This window comes from Phoca vitulina, unplaced genomic scaffold (genome assembly GCF_004348235.1).
Source record: "Phoca vitulina isolate PV1807 unplaced genomic scaffold, GSC_HSeal_1.0 scaffold108, whole genome shotgun sequence".
Lineage (NCBI taxonomy): Eukaryota > Metazoa > Chordata > Mammalia > Carnivora > Phocidae > Phoca > Phoca vitulina.
This window is the reverse complement of record NW_022589811.1, coordinates 1,251,193-1,267,691: the sequence shown is the minus strand read 5'-3', so window position 1 is coordinate 1,267,691 and position 16,499 is coordinate 1,251,193. Positions and strand designations below refer to the sequence as shown.

At 51.7% G+C, this 16,499-nt stretch overlaps 1 protein-coding gene across 5 annotated transcripts in view; it reads right to left on the bottom strand.

The window, feature by feature from the left end:
• The window catches only part of UBE3B (ubiquitin protein ligase E3B), a 51,280-nt gene that overhangs the window by 12,651 nt on the left and 22,130 nt on the right, over positions 1-16,499 (bottom strand). For all 5 annotated transcript variants that reach the window (XM_032397986.1, XM_032397983.1, XM_032397984.1 and 2 more), the window contains 7 exons: positions 13,945-14,116; positions 12,225-12,343; positions 11,487-11,601; positions 10,732-10,831; positions 6,177-6,296; positions 1,569-1,745; positions 1,344-1,454 (listed from right to left, as the gene is read on the bottom strand). In XM_032397986.1, coding sequence (XP_032253877.1) covers positions 1,344-1,454; positions 1,569-1,745; positions 6,177-6,296; positions 10,732-10,831; positions 11,487-11,601; positions 12,225-12,343; positions 13,945-14,116 — 914 coding nt within the window. The remainder of the gene's footprint in view (positions 1-1,343; positions 1,455-1,568; positions 1,746-6,176; positions 6,297-10,731; positions 10,832-11,486; positions 11,602-12,224; positions 12,344-13,944; positions 14,117-16,499) is intronic.

Genomic DNA, 16,499 nt, shown 5'->3' with positions numbered 1-16,499 from the left:
AGGAGACAGACGCTGGGTCCAGGGAACGGGGGAGCACATTCACAGAAGCCATGAAGTCATGCTTCTCGGCTGGCCCAACTCTTCTGGGCATATCACAGCTACATGTTTGAGAGAGAAATGTGGCATGTAGCCAGGTACATCCTCATAGGATTTCTTTTCTAAATGGGAATCAGCTGAGAAATGGTCTCCATTTGCAGATGTGGAAACAAACACAGAAAAGGAGCCCAGGACCCCCACCCAGTCTACGGCAGTAGGCAGCCTGAGGGAGCCTGGGCAGGGATGCAGAGGGAGCATCTGACCGCACCCTGGCCAGGGACTGAGGCCATGAACACAGAGAGAATGCGTATGCTCGCCCCCACATGGCCTCTCTCCCTCCCTCCCTTCCTCCACTGGCCCCAGCCACCAGCCCTGCCTTCGGAGGGCACATTGCCTTCCCTAGGGTTTGTGACGGGTGAGAGGTGAGTGCTGCTCAGGCACTCTTGGAGCCCACTGTGAAGGCCACAAGCTCCTGCTGCAGCTTTCCTTCCTGCCTGGGGAGCGGGACCCTCAGGGTGGGGGCCAGTGCCCCCTGGAGGGAGTTCTGCCGGCCCGGCTCGCAGTGGACAGGGATCGGGAGCTATGTGGGCCTCACCAGGGGCCTGCACAAGTCCACGCCGCCCTGACCCCACGAGACCGACGAGCCGGGCACCACAGGAGGGGGTCTTCCCTGTCTTCGCTCATTTACTATCTACAGCAACCCCATCACGTAGCTTTTATCACCCCTACTCCCTCCAACCAGAACGAGGGCCTACAGAAATAAACGCGACATGCTCGCAGTCATACGGCTAGCCGGGGACGGCCAGTCTCGACCAGCAGCTGGGGGAGCTGTCCTGCGGTCCTGTTCTGGCTCACACGCAACACTGAGATGCCTGCGGCTTGCTCTGAAGCACTCACTCCAATTACAAAAGATTTAAGGAAACAGCTGTAACAACTAACACGCCCCACAAAATGCTGCCCTCCTACAACGGGACCACGCCGGCCTGGGTTTGAATTTGGGTTCTACCGCTTAACTAGCACTGAGAGTCTGGACCAGTGGCTTCTCGAAGCCTCGGTCCTGTCACCAGCAGGTAAACGGGGCAGCAGCAGCCTGGCCACAGGACTGGCGGGAGGGTGAAATGACATACCCCGTGGAAAGCACCCAGTATTTCTGTCCAGTAATCGTGGGTCCTGTCCTCTTTCTTGGGCTCCATCCTAATGATAGCGCCTTTATGTGGCTGGGCCCCGCCACGACACCGTGCACCAAGTCCCCGGGGCTTCTAGCATCTTGTTTCCCCCCCGGGTGTGCTGCTCCTGCATGTGCCTACCTCGTACACGGCCTTCCCCAGCATCTTGCCCACAAACTCGAAGAGCTGCAGGTAGTTCTCGTGAATGTAGGATGTGGGCGAGGGGTAGAGCCTCTCGTCCCCGCTGGTTGTCTGCAAGGGAGAAGAATGGAGAGAGGCAGGGAGCCTACGTGCCCGGCCCTTTGCTTCTCACTCGTCACCGAGAATGTGGCTGCCATCAGGCCCGCTCCCACTCCCCTTAAATACCTTGAACAAATTGAGTGCCGGGTCGAACACCCTCTTGATGATCTCCTCCAAGAACTCCTTGAAGACGCCGTCCTGGTCAATGCCTGCCTCGTCCACCCCGAGGTCGTTGACGAACTTGACGCGGATCACGCCCTTCATGGCGTGCTGGGAGAGCTGCCGGAGCTGCTCGTAGCCGTCCTGCCGAGGGCAGAATGGCAGCCCATCAGGAGGGGGAGGCCCTCTGCCTAACTCACGGCTGCCGCTCCAAGGTTCCGGCTCCCCTGTGTGAAGCCTTCCTGGCGTAACTACTGAACACGCAAGTCAGGACGTGGGTGTGGGGATGGGCAGTTCTCACCCGTTTTTAAATGAGCCGGTTAAAAGGAAAACTCATCTTGGGGATGGGACCCCCCCTGCTCTGTGGCAAGGGGAGGCTGCCCTTGAGATGATGCAGAGCACGGAGATGGGGAAACCCGACAAGATGAGCTGCGACAAGCTCTTGGCCGTCAGACAAAGGACGGAAGTAACGGGGACGAGATCCCACCCTATTTTAATGCAAAGACTAGCTTATTTAGTTCATGGTAAAAATCAGTCAAACTCAGACCCCTATGAGATAAAAATAAAAATACCCCCCACCCCTCAACTCCTGGTCTCTTTCCCCAGATCATGAAAGGCCTGGGTGAGTCAGGCTAAAGAATTTAGGGTCCACCCTGAAGGGCAGCAGGGAGCCACAGAAGAGTCCAGGCAGGGAGAGACATGACTGGCTTTCTCAGAAAGATCTTTGTTGGCGGCAGAGCAGAGAGATGGCAGGGACAAGGGTGCAGGAGTGATGCTGGGCCCACACAAGGCAGGGGCAGCAGGGAGAAGCCCAGCACACCCCCTGGCTGGCAGCCATCCAGCAACCCCCATGCAGAACTCGAGGACGCGACTTTAGAGTTCTTGTATTCGATTATATTGTTTAGTCCTCCTCTTGATTCTAATCTGTTGAGGTCTTTAGGCTCCTGGTTCTGTGTTCCTGGCATCAGCAAGCTGCTCAGGGTTTTGTTCTCGAGGAGTGACGCCAGAAGCAGTGCTGAACAAGACAGCAGCCAGGGAGCAGTCTTCTGGTCCAACAGGACAGACTCCATCTTGGGGGTGCAATCGAGCTCTTTAGATACTGTCGTGTAAGCTGCAAATCAACTGCAATATCCTACTGAGGCCACCCTGCGGGTCTCCCTCCCAGTCACAGCCATGGGGCCGTCAGACGTTCCGCTAACACGAGACAGACCATGTCCACGGCAGCCACCTGCCTGCCAGTGACAGCCCTTGTCACAAAGCACAGGGGCCAGACTGGTAAGAACTGCTTTGGGGAACTCCTGCCGCCTTCCTGCTGATCATATTTCCCTCGTGATGCAAAGGACTGTCCCCTGGTGGCTCCTGATCTTATTCTGGGGTTAAGCTCCCAAGTTTGAGAGCCAATAATAACCATCTGTGGAAGGCAGAGGCTTTGGGTGTGCAGTCCTGAGAAGCACCTGAGAAGTGGAAGTTTGAGAACCACCAAGTGAGAGGAAAAGCAGTGGAACACAGGAAGTCAGCACGCAGCTGCAGCGGAATGGTCAAACCATTCTGCCTACATTTATGGTAATTATCTTGGCACGGAGTCTGGGATGGGTGGAGAATTCCAGCATGTTCTTGCTTGCCTGCAGGACTTCCTCCATTCTGCTCTGAAATGATGCCTCCCTAAGCCGACTTTGCATTGATAGGGGTGCCAGGATCACGCAGATTAAATGAGATGGTGTTACGTGCAAGCACTTAGCATGTGGCCGCACACATGGCAGGTGCTTAAGGAATGTTCACTGGAGTTGAATCTCGCTTTTTCTTTATCAGCCCCACGTTGGCCTTTTCTTTGAAGAGCTGGAGAGAGGAATTTGCCAGCTGCTTCCTCTGACAAACTGCCTGCTGCGCCCTCTGGGCACGAGCGTCACTACACAAGAATTGGATCGGTGTCCTTCCTTCTGGAAGGTGAGCAGGAGGAGGGTATCCCTCTTCCCCACTGCATCTCAAACAGCAGAGGCAGAGGACTCTGACCTGGGGATGAGAGCCCAGCTCTCCCACTGAGACCCGAGTGAACGTGACTATGAATCTTAACTTCTCTGGCCTCAGTTCCGCCTTTGACCGAGGGGACAGGGCTGGGCAGAGGATGTCTTACGGTTCCTCCCGGTCCTGACATGCTAGGGTCCCGGCCCCAGTTTACCCTCTGTGAGGGGAAGCCTTCTTGCAAGACTTCAGACTAACACCTGCAAGGGGAATACTGAAGCGCCATCTTCAATAAAACCACAGAAAAGGAGACTGAATAAAAGGCCAGAAGAGCATAGGCGTGTCTAATATCAGCTTTTTGATGCCCCCTTGTGTCCAAATCAAGCAAATGCCACTGGGCTCTCCTCTCACAACCAAACTAGCAGGTAATGAGAACTAGGGTAACTGAGTATGTGACCCTCTCCTCCTCCTAGTTCAATAGGAACAACAGTAATCTCTTTCATGACGAGATAGACTCTAATGGAATAGAAAAAGAAAAGTGGACTTGGCCAAGAACCTAAGACAGACACCCCTCCTGTGACACCCTGAGGGCTGTGTTTGAGATAGCAGGCCCGGGGTAACCGGGACGTGCGGTGAGTCTCCCACAAGCAATGACACTTGAGGAGGGAGCTGGGGACTCCGTCACTCTCAGGACACATACCAGTCTCTACCACCACAGCCTTCCTGTTGGTGCCGGCTACATCTGAGAGGGACTGGGAACCATAAGTGACAAGGGAGGAGCATCCAGATCTGATAAGGAAAGTGCTGGAGAAGGGTGTTTCCAAACACAACTGGGCTTTTTCCTCTGAGTCAAAGCAAAGCCTGCAGACTGGTGGCCCACAGGGTGGATTCGCTGGGTCATCTAACCTTCCAGACACTTCACAAAACCCCAGTCATTCACAACATAAAAGCCCCTTGGCCTGCTCTTAAAAACCCAGAGCAGGGCACCTGGGTGGCTCAGTTGGTTAAGTGTCTGCCTTCGGCTCAGGTCATGATCCCGGGGGTCCTGGGATTGAGTCCCATGTCAGGCTCCTTGCTCAGTGGGGAGTCTGCTTCTCCCTCCCCCTCTGATGCTCCCTCCCCGCTTGGGTTCTCTCTGTCTCAAATAAATGAATAAAAGCTTTAAAAAACAAAAAACCCCCAGAGCATAACGGAGCCTGAATTCGCACACAGAAGTTGTCAGGTGGGATGGAGAGGAGGTGCCAACCCCTCTCTACTGCTCGCCAACCCTGAGGCTGGATGTCAGGTGTCATCTGCCCACTCAAGAGAGGGGCTCTTTTTCTTACGTAGTTATCTATGCTGAGGGCTGTGTTTCAAGAAGAGCAGGAGGGAGCAGCAGAAGTGAAGAATATTCCTACTGTTTCGCGTGCAAACAAGATGCTCCTGTGCGGACATACTCAGCCAGCTTGACCCATTCCCGTGACTGGGGGGGGGGGGGGGGGTCCCTGTAGGCATTTAAGTTTCTTCTACTTTTAAGAATGTCAAAAGCATCATCTGGCTAACACACGCTGCCTCTCCCCAGCAGACCCGTGTCAATCGCCAGTGTTCAGGGGAACTAAAAGCAGCTCTCCAGGAAGGAGCAGGAATGCCCCAAGGGGGAGAAATGAAAATGTGGGGGAGGGGTGGGGAGGAAGGGCTGCTGCCAGTGCCATTTGCTGGTGGCTGGCTATGTGGCCATGTGCCCGGCCGGGATCCCACAACTGCCCTCCACCGCAGAACGTGCTAATTTGCCAGGGGCTGTGGCTGGAGCCAGAGAGAAGGTCTGAAGAGCCAGCCCGGGCAACTGTACCAAGTCCAGCCTCTCCTGGGAACGTGGACTTGGGGTTCAGTCACCAGTTTGACCTCTGGCAGGCTCAGCACATTTGGGAAGGCTCCGCACTGCACAACCCTGGGGGGTACGGCACATGGTGACCTCATAGGCATGTACATTTACTATATCGACGTTCCAGCAGATTGTCGTCAGCATCATGTCCTGACAAAAACATTAAGTTATTACAATTTTCAGACATACAGAGGTAAAGTGTTCTGAGAACAGGCATCTATCTCTTGTTCACATGAAGCTGCCGCACAGCAGTCACGCTGGACACTGGGCTTGGCTGAGGTGGGCCACTGTTTCTCCCAAGCTCCTGTCTACGAAGAACCCCTAGCTCTGTGGTAAATGCACCCCCCAGTATGGCTCAGTCAACTTACTACCTACACTCCAGCCTGCACATTCACAGTTGGGAGTCTGGGCAAAGTGTCTCCCAGGGCAAAGGGAGTTTGCCCAGACACGGGAATGTCTGCACGTAGCACCCCTTGTCCTCACTGCAAAGAGCACCAAGTGTTCAATGTTCCAGCCCTAGGGCCCCGGTGGGGAAAAGGCAGGGAAATACCACACTGTGGGTCCCCAGCACTGAGGTCATGTTTAATCGAGCAGCTCTCCAGAGCACATGATGGGACCAACAGCCCCATTCCAACCCCGAGCCTTGATTTCAGTGCTATTAGATCAAGGACTGACAAGAATGGTTGGAGGTAACGGATCATCCACTAAAAATCCAGCATTTCACAGAGTACACCTCTTTTTGATGGGCTTCTCACCTCCAGCATCCGGGACCGTCGGATAGTGATATGAGTGACGTGGGGAGAGGCCGAGCTGGTCTCCACGAGCCCCAGTTTCTCCTTCTCCTTGGTGACCATGTTTCGAAACAGGAGAACTCTCTGAAATGAGCAAAGGTGAGACCAGAAACTGGGTCAACAACCGATGATTGTTGTACGCAGTGTACAAGATTAGTGAAAAAAGTCATATTAGAGGCAAACAGAAGAGGACACTCTGCTATGCGCTGCAGGTTAGAAGTGTCTTGGGAGAAGAGTAGACATTCCTCAACACAATCTGGGGAATTAGAAATTATAGCCGAATACATGCCAAGGAAGAAAGGTCCCAGAAAGAGCGGTCTGGCTGTAGCCAGAATGCACTTTACAATGGTCTGGGAGAAAATGGTTCTCGTTCAGTTGATAAACCACTGTCAAGACCTGGCGTCAGGACAGGTTACAGAGGCTGCCTTATACAGCTGAGGCTGCTTTAAAGGAAATCAATGGTATGAGTTACAAAACAGAAACATTTCGAAGATAATTTTTTTCACGGTCAGAAATTTTAAAAAATGATCTCACAGAATAAAGGTCCCTGGCCTTTTATCTGCGTCCTCTGTGCCCTCAAGCACACCATAGCCCAACGCCCGCCCCCCACCCCCTGCCAAGTAACATTCCTCAATTACTGTTAGAGAGGAGCCCTCTCTCCCGGCCGCATGGTCAAGACTCTGATAAGCCCCTTTGAGGAGAGCACGGCCCTCTGCCCCATCCTGGCTTTGAGCATCACTGCTGTACAAGCACTCAGATGGCAGCTGAATGAAGACCTAAATCCAACCACTGCTGTTTTTTTTAGCAAAAATGAGAATCCCCACCAAAGTCAAAAGCTTTGTTAAATACAAACAAGGACAGTCAGAACAATAACAATGGTAATAAGGGTTAACTATATACAGGGGAGGCTAGTGCATTCACATTTGATCATTTAATTGAGGCTATGAAGTAAATATGGCTGTAACAGGAAAAGCAATTGCCAATGGCCTCCCGAGGAGGAACGTATTTGGCAGAGGGGCTACTTCTCAGCAGGGCAGCTTAATGTGGCTGGTCGGCAAATCTAGAAACAAGGACTGAAGTGCTCTGAGTAGTACCAGGAGCTCTGGGGGTTCTAGGACAACATGGAGGGGAAGAACAGACTGAGCATCAGGGAGGGCGGCCGTGATGGGGGTGAAGGGCACCGTTGCCTATCCCATCTGTGCGGGGGGATTGCCGACTTCCAGAACAGGTCTTTCATTTGTGTGGGCTGTGGGGCACAACGGCTTCCTCTGACCTCAAATCTTTAGCACGATCACCTGCACACAAGGCAGAAGAGCTTCCCATCCGGGTGGATCCAGTATGGGGCAGAGACCTCATACACAGAAGTGGAAGTGCAGAGGGGGCTGAGGGAATGCCCGCCTCCCAGGAATCCCAGGATGAAGCCCTGATTTCCATGGGGTGTGGAAGATGGATTGGGGCAACTGTAAGCAGCGCTCAAGGGGCTGAGAAGCCTCGGCGACCACAGGAGACATCTGGGAAAGGACCCGTGTCTCCACTGTGCAGATGAAGAAAGTGACTCACCTAAGGTCCCACAGCTGGTGGACAGAGGGGCCAGATTCAAACCCAGGACCCACACAGACCACCGCACCACACAGCCCCTGCCCACCTCACAGGGTGCCAGGCCTTCCAGGCCCAAACAAGAGAGAAAGGCCTCAAGTCCCAGTCGCACATAGATAAGTACAAGTTACGTAAGACAGCACAGAGAATGAAGTGCTGTGTGAACCAGGCAGAGTTGAGGCCTTTAAAAACATTAAGGGAAGCAAGAACAGTGTTGTGAGCCACCCACTTGAGTGAGGTCAAGACCAGGGAGAGTTTTGGCGTTTAGAGCCGATGCCATAGTGACAGACGCAAGAGAGCAGGCAGGACTACAGAGACCCTGTCACCTGTGCATTCCGGCAAGACGCGTCAGGGCGAGGGCAGTACACGACACGTCAGCACGGAACAGAGCCCTCACCACTCTGACACACTGAGCTGCAGACGCCCTCCCGGACCTGCCGGGGCCATCACGGGATCAGAACAGGGGCCAGGAAGGGTCCCCAAGAGATAGGAAAGAGAGACTTCATGAACCAAGTAACAAAAGCCTTGATGGCAATCTTCAGCAAAATTCCCCGAAGAAAAACACAGCAAGGATTAGATTAGAGCCCCCAGGTCATGCCAACTAATCTCAGAGGTTCCCAGGCTTCTTGTTCTCAGCACCCCTAAAGGCTCAGGAAGGACTTTCACGGCACTCCTAGGTCAAAAGAAATACAGCGCCATTTACAAGATGGCTAGGGTCCTAAACCACTTAATAAGTATTTGTGTGCATGGTCACCTGGGCGGCTCAGTCGGTTAAGCGTCTGCTTTCGGCTCAGGTCATGATCTCAGGGGCCTGGGATTGAGCCCCGTGTTGGGCTCCCTGCTCAGTAGGGAGCCTGCTTCTCCCTCTCCCTCTCTGCCCCTCCTCCCCCTGCTTGTGTTTTCTCTCTCTCTCAGATGAATAAATAAAATCTTTAAAAAAAAAAAAATATTTGTGTGCTAAGGACTTAGTAGCTATATTTTAAAAATACATGTACATTGAAATTAAAAAACTTCTTTAAAACCCAGCTTAGCAAATAGGACATCCTCAAGAGGAATGCTGACATCATGAGCTTGAGCTGGTACTTTACAGAGTGGCCAACAGATTTCATTGTGCTCCTCTCAAAAGCTTAAAATATCCTGTGGACAACCCAGGGCCACCCGGGCACGCCATCTGTGAACTGCAGAGACAGAGCGGAGATCCCAGGCCGCGCAATATGGGAACGCCACGGTCCAGGGCTGACTTTGCAGGCACGCAGGCCCAGGGCGAGGGGCTGTGTGAGAGTCATCTGTGCATCTCAGAAGATTTAGAGATTCCACTGTCTGTGGCTGTTCAAGGACCAAAGGGTCGAAGGTACAGAGCAATCACTCAGTTTCAGGTGAGGAAGAACGTTCCATCACTGGGCAGAGTAGAGCAACAGCACGTCTGGCTCTATCTGAGGCAAGGTCAGGGATATGGTGGGAAGGGCTCCCTCTGGGGGTGGGGGCGGGGGTGGGGGGCACGTTCCACTAAGTCATCTCCATGAGATCCCTTCATTTCTGGGAGGCTCTGCTGTCAAGTGCAACAAGGATTTAAACAGCCACAACCGTCTGCGAATCGCTGCTTGAGGGAGAAGAATGACAATCGCGAGTATTAACATCAAGGTCAAAACAATATCAGAGAGCAATGAGGAGTAAGTATCTCTGAAAAATAAGGTTCAATATACAAAAATGTGACTTGTGCTCTTTTTTAAGAACGTCTTTCGTCAAAAAAGAAGGAAAGGAGAAAAGGCATACGAAGACCTGTAGGAGCCCCCTCTGAAGGAGCCCCGTACTGCTGCGGTGTCCAGCAGACGTTTATGGAGCGTCACTACAGACCAGGGATGCGGGCGGTGCCTACCCTCGCTTCCGGACACTCTCACCACAGGACCCGACCCTTCCTGAGCCTCTCCTGGCCCTTGAGTCTGGGACACCACATTGCTGGTTTCCTTCCTCTGATTAGTCCTCTCCTCGTGCTGGCGCTCTAAAGGACAGGTCCCCGGTCGTCTTACTCCATGTGGCTCCCTGACTACCCTGTCCACGGCCGTGGATGCAGCCAGGTTTGGGCACTGTCCACATGCGGAGCCTCTCTCCAGCTCCGTTGTCCAATGGCCTCGAGGAGTCGTGGACACCTCACCTGTTGCCTGCTCAAAGCTGACCTCACCAGCACTTCCCAGACCTGCTCTTGCCTGTGCTCCTACCCCAGGAAATGACTCCCAAAAGCGCCCAGGAGCCCGAGCCAGAAACACGCCCACCACCTGAAATCCATCTCTTTCTCCTCTGAATGTCTTCGTTCTTATGATTCTATTGTCTTTCCACTCCTCTAACACTGCTGCCCCTAGCCAGGCCTCTATCCCACGGCCAGAAGGAACTCTCTGAAGCATAGCTCTGACCAGGGGCCCCCGAAGCTGAAAACACTCAATGACTCCAACCGAAATCCACACTCCTGCCCTTGGTTCGCAAGGTCCTCCTGACTCCAACTCCTACAAACCTCCTCAGCTTCCTGGCTCCCCTTTATTTTCCCCACAACCAGACCATACGGCCAGCCCTCCAGGAGCACCATACTCTCAATCACCCGGGCCTTTAACCACTGTCCGCTTTTGCCTCTAGAAGCTTCTCTTGATTCACTTCCCCCTATTCCCAGCTGGGTCAGGTCCGCTTGTCTGGGCCCCCGCAGCAACCATCCCTGTAACATGCACCCCACCTGCCAGAACTGCCAGTTCCCACTGTCTTCAGTCTCTGTACTTGGCTTAACACCTGACGAAGTGGGAGATCCAATCACCGTTCGCATCTGCTGAGTGAATGAGCTCAGTTCTTTCTCTCCAACTGCTACAGCGAAGAGGGCAAGTCAGGTACCACATGGTGGGACAGAAAAATTCACAGGAGCCCAGCTCTGAGGGCAACTCACGTTTTTGTGGGGAATGACGTGAGGGATGTACTGCAGGATCAGCTGGGCCCGTTTCCTGTCCTTGTCCAGTTCTTGGAAGAGCACGCTAGGTTTGAGATCCCTTCAGAAGAAAGGCATGGGTTTGGGTTATTACAACACGAAAACCATTCTCTAGTACAGGGGTGGCCAACGACAGCCTGCTGCCGTTTCTGTAAATCAGTTTCCATGGAACACAGTCACTACATACGGTCTCTGGCTGCTTTCACGCTACAACGGCACAGTTGAGCACTTGCAAAACAGACCATGTGGTCGGCAAAGCCTAAAATATTTACTGTCTGGCCCTTTACCGAAGTGTCTGCCAGACCCCACTCTAGTGCCACAACCTGAGTTGACATGTCATTGATAAAAAATTGCAGACATCTTACGTTTAGTTGTTGCAAGAGGATTTCCCCACCCCACGCCTGAAAAACCTAGCTGTCGTTTTTGTCCTGTTCATTCTGATAAAAACCACCGCTGAACTATTGTAACCTGCTGCTCAGTTCAGCTAGAACTTGCTTCCCATTTGCTAAATGGGACCTGGCGCTGTCACCATTAATGTTCTCTCATCACCCTCAGCATCCGCACGTCGTCACAGATGCAACTGCTGGGCGTCTGTCCTCCTAGAAGGACAGGGGATGCAGGAGGGATGACCACCCTCTGGCCCCAGAGCATGAGTGCAGAGAGTGACGGAGGGGACTCTGGCTTCTGCGAACCCCTTTCCCTACCCCGCTCCTCACTTGCGCAGCCAGTGGTCCTCAGGGGCGAAGCGGCGCCGACAGTCCCGCTCATACAGCACCATCAGCCACCCGTGCACGGACTGGAACAGCTCCAAAGTCTCCCCCTTGGCGTTCTCTGTGGGGCAAACGAACAGGGGAGCTGCACACACACGGAGCTGGTCAGAGTCGGCGGGGGGCCAGGAAGACAGCTTCTTGTCTCCGTCTGTCACCAAGCCCCACCAAGGCCCTCATCTCCCTCACTCTGGATTTCACACGGAACCAAGAGAATAAAAGGCGCCCTGGGTACGTTCTAAATGTCTGCAGGACCTGGGTGCCCCAGACACAATCACTCATGCTGCCTCCCACTAGCAGGTGATCCAAAAGACCTTTTTAACGTAAGGAGCTTTGTACTGAACAACTTGCAAGCACTTCAGGACGGGAACTCTGATTTGAAGTGTGCCCTGACACGTCATGGAAATCAACTCAAAGAAGCAAAAGGAGAGGCAGGGCAAAATCCTCAGCATCAATAATCCTCCACATGTATATGTACACGCTGGAGGGAGATCTAAGACCTCCATAACCACACTGCTACCTTAAGGGGCCATGCAGAGAGCAAAGAAGTAAAACTTCTAATTACGTGAATAAATGTGCCTTTCCAATTCACTGTGATGGGCAATAAAGCTAAGAATCAGGTGATGGTACAGACCGTGGCCTCCCTGTGTGGCATCGCTGAAATGACAGCTGCCATCTTTACCGTACCTACGAGTCCATCCCAGATCATCTTAAACACAAAGGAGTTCAGGAAAGAGGAGATGGTGACCAGCTCTTCCAGTTTGAAGGAAATCTGTTCTTCATAAACTTCAATGTCGTCAAGGATCCTAAATCAGATGGAAAATTAGTCACAACTTCCCACTGAGGAAAGGGGGGAAAATAGGAGATCTCTACCTCTTATGAGAGAAAAATAAGCTCAAGAAATAAGCTTTATCTTTCAGATAAAATGTATAGCTAACACAATAGGATGTGTAGGATCTGCTTCAGGATAACGTGGAGGAGAGAGCCGGTGCGGGTGGAGGGAAAGCAGAGGTGGCTGCGTCCTGACCACTGTGGATGGGTACATGGGGGTTCCTTCTACTATTCTCCCCACTTTCTATTTATTTGCAATTGTCCGTAGTAAAAATTTTAAACCTACAATTGAGAGAGGAAAAAAATAAGCTCCCCTTTATATTTTTCTTATTCGTAAGGATCCGACTGTGACACCCTTCTTAATTCCTGCCTGAACTCATGCCTAACGATCAAGGAATCTCGACTGAGAGTCTGTGTCCACTGAGGAGAGCCATGGAATCTTCCTCTGCATCTATGACAACCACTAGTGTAGGTGCCTGAGAAGAAGTATTTATGAGGGAATGAATGGATGCCTGAAACAACATGTGAGTAAATGAACCGTTTAAGTTACAGCTCTATGTGAAAATTTCCCAAGACTGCTTCATTTGCTTTACAGCACAACTCGCTCTCAGCTCACCCTGGACCCAGCCATTCAGCGAGTCTTCAGGGGCAGCCACAGAGCCCTGCGCCCGCCTCCAACTGCTCACCATGATTCTTACCCACCTACCATCCCTGATCCCCTCCTACCAATCAGTGTCTTCTACCCTGAACGTAACTGTCTGGGATCCCTTCTCTCTTACAATTCTTTACCAACCTTTGGGAAAACGTGGAATTAAAAAAATACCAAACACACAAGTAGACACATAAGCTTAAAAAACAAAGGAACTGAATGGGACTCACATTTGCTAATGCCCCACTCTGTGCCAGGCACTGTACTGAGAACGTGACGTTCCTTTTCTCATTTACTCCCTATCAGATTGCTAATATTATTCCCATTCTATGAATAAGGAAACCAAAGCTCAGAGAGGTTAAGCAACTTGCCTAGGGTCAGTTTGATAATCATAAGCATCACAGCCCTTCCTGTGTGCCAGGGACTGTGCCAAGCACTTTGTGTGCATTACCTCTTTTAATCCTTACCACATGGCCAAGAGGCACGTACTACTGTTATTCCCATCTAGAGAGGAGAAAATGGAGGCTCAGAGAGGCGAGGCCCCCTTGCCCAGCGTGTCTCGGGAAGTGGCCGACCCAGGATTTGCCTCCTGGCTCCCTGGCTCTGGAATCTTCCAGGTAACTACCTAACCCAGTGAGTAAATGGTGGAGGTGTGACTTGAACCCAGCTCTGGGAGACCCCCAAAGCCCACACACAAGGGTACTGACCCAGCTCCCCTAGAAGGATGGGAACTAAGAATTGCTGAACCCCGACTACGTGCCGCCCACCTTGTATTGTAAATGTTTTCTGGCCTAATTTTCCTAATGACCCTGCCACAGGGGTCCGAACGATGGTGGTAATCACATCAGCAGCAGCTTGCTTACAGCACTGTGATTTGGCTTCTCCACGTTCGAGGAAAGGAATGGAGGCCCACAGCAGTCAACCTACGTGATGAGGTGCCGGGAGCAGTCACAGAACAGCATCAGCATGGCCAAGAGCTGCTTGGACTCTTCAGTGTCATTGTTGAGGCATTCCAAGAAGAGCTTTAACCCTCCGTGAGGCCCCAGCTCACAGATAAACGCCCACAGTTTGGGGAGCAGGTCATCAAGGTAAGTGAGACCTGGAAAAGGATAGAGAAACCCAAGCTTCAGGTGGGGGCTCCATCTGGTCCACGGTTTCTCCTACCCACTGGGGGAACAAAACGCTTACACTTCTAAGGTGCAATCACTAAGAAAATCATTATCCCCATGAGAGTAATAATCACAGTAATAGCTAATATTTCATGGGTGCTTTCCAAGTTTCAGATGTCAATCTAAGTACTCTGCATGCATTATCTCCTTTCTATCCTGTGAAACCCAATGTTACCTCCATTTTATAAGAGAAAAAAACTGAAGCAGGGAGAGGAAGTAATTAGCCCCAAACCACTCAGCCAGTAAGTATCAGAGCTAAGAAGAGAACCCACATCTGTTTGACTCAGTGTTTATATTTTAAATCAGGGATCAGCAAATTTTTCCTGGGGCTAGAGACTAAGCATTTTTTTAGGCTGTGTGGGCCTGGCTTAGCACCCTGTCACACTACTGAAAGCTACCAGTGTAGTACAAAAGCAGCCACAGACAATATGTAAATGAATGGATGGGACTGTATTCCAATAAAACTTTATTTGCAAAACCAAGTGGTGGGCCGCATTTGGCCCACAGGCTACAGTTTGCAGACCCTGCTTTAAACCATCTTTCAGGCTCACCTATATTTATCAAAGCTTTCCTCTCCTCTACTTCTATTATTCTATCTCTGCTAAAAATGGGAAAGCAATGAATGACTGTAGCGGAGATCCTGTGAAGTGTCTCACAAACATTTAACCCTGGGTGAAGCAGAAGACATTTTAGATCTGCTTTCTGATGGCCTCAAGGCCTCAGACACACAGGCTACATCACTGTTACATTTTAAGTCTATTAATACAGCTATTGACTCAGAGAGCCCGGCTCTAAAGTTCCACGTGTCTCTGAATACACAATAAGGTGTCTGTCTCAAATTTTTCCTCATATTTCACTTTATATTTGAGTCCTTATAATAACTCTCATTTTACAGAGCGCTCTGAATTACTTAATTGTGAACAAAGAACTGCTTGGGGAAGATATATTTGCCTGGAACAGGGGCAGGATGACACAATCAATGCTGCTATAAATGCTTAGACTGGGGTGGCCTGAAGGAACCATAGAGGAGGCAAAGAAACGGGAGCGCCCACTTAGTTATTATTCCTAAAGGTTTGAGCTCACATTTTCAAGGTAGCAGAATGTGGTTATAGAATGCAGAGACCAAAAAAGAAAAAAGAATGCAGAACCCTCACAATTTAAAAATAGAGTAAGAGAGAAACAGAGTGAGTAGTTAAACTGTGGAGACCACAAATGTACTCCCACAGGACAATTAGGAGGAGCAACTACTCTCACATTATGTGAATGGTCCTCACGGTGTGGACGAGAATACTCATTTCCAGCCTCAGACACAGATTCAACCAGGGCTGCATCTGCAGCGACTCCAATAGAAATGAAGATGCAGGGCTCTGGAGAGCTCTGCCAGCGGCCAGCATGTGGCTCTGGGCCACCAAGTGCATGTGAGGAGCATGAGCAAAGAAGTGTATTATCTTCTACAATCTGCTTTGCATGTAGCTGAACAGACTGAATACTCTACAAACACCTTAGACTAGTTTACCTCCTTCTTAAAAGGATGTATTTTCAACTTAGCCGAGAAAGCTTCTTTCTGGGTGCTCTCACTCAGACAACAGGGATGCCTGAATTTGTGGTCACCTTAAAAAGCTGAGCACAGGCCATAACCTAAAAGTCACATCACTCACTATGCTTCTCAAACCCTCGCAGTGGGCGCTGGGGTGCCAGGCTTGGTCCAGACCCGTTTGCCTCCTTTTGCATTCTCCTGATGGAGCCTGCCCTGGGCCCACGGTTTTACACGACACCCCTTCGTCTGTACGCCCACAGTATACTCACATGCCTGCTTGGCACCTCACACTCATCAGAGCCAAAGAGAACTCGTCGTTCCCCACAAGCCCCACCCCCAGCTGGCTGTCTTCCCCTCAGCAAATGGTACCACCATCCACACAGGCTGCTGGGGCCAACACTCTGGCCTCACCTTTGAGGCCTTTAGCCTTCACTCTTCCAAATCCAATGTACCCGTAAGACCTGTAGACGCGAGCTCTGGAACATGTACAGAGGCCCCTGCTTCCCACCCTGCCAGCACACCCGTCCTGTGCTGCTCAACCAGAGACCGTGCCTCCCCAGGCGGCAGCTGGCAGTGTCCGGAGACGCGCAGGGCTGGCACAACCGGGGAGGGGGCAGCACTACCGCACGCCGGGGTGGGGGCCAGGGGCTGCTAACCACCCCACAGCGGACAAGACGGACTCCACAACAAAGAATTTTGGGGCCCAAGAGTGCAGCAGTGCTGAGGCTGGGAAAGCCCGCTCCAGTCCAAGCCCACGCCGTCTCCTTACTTCCGCG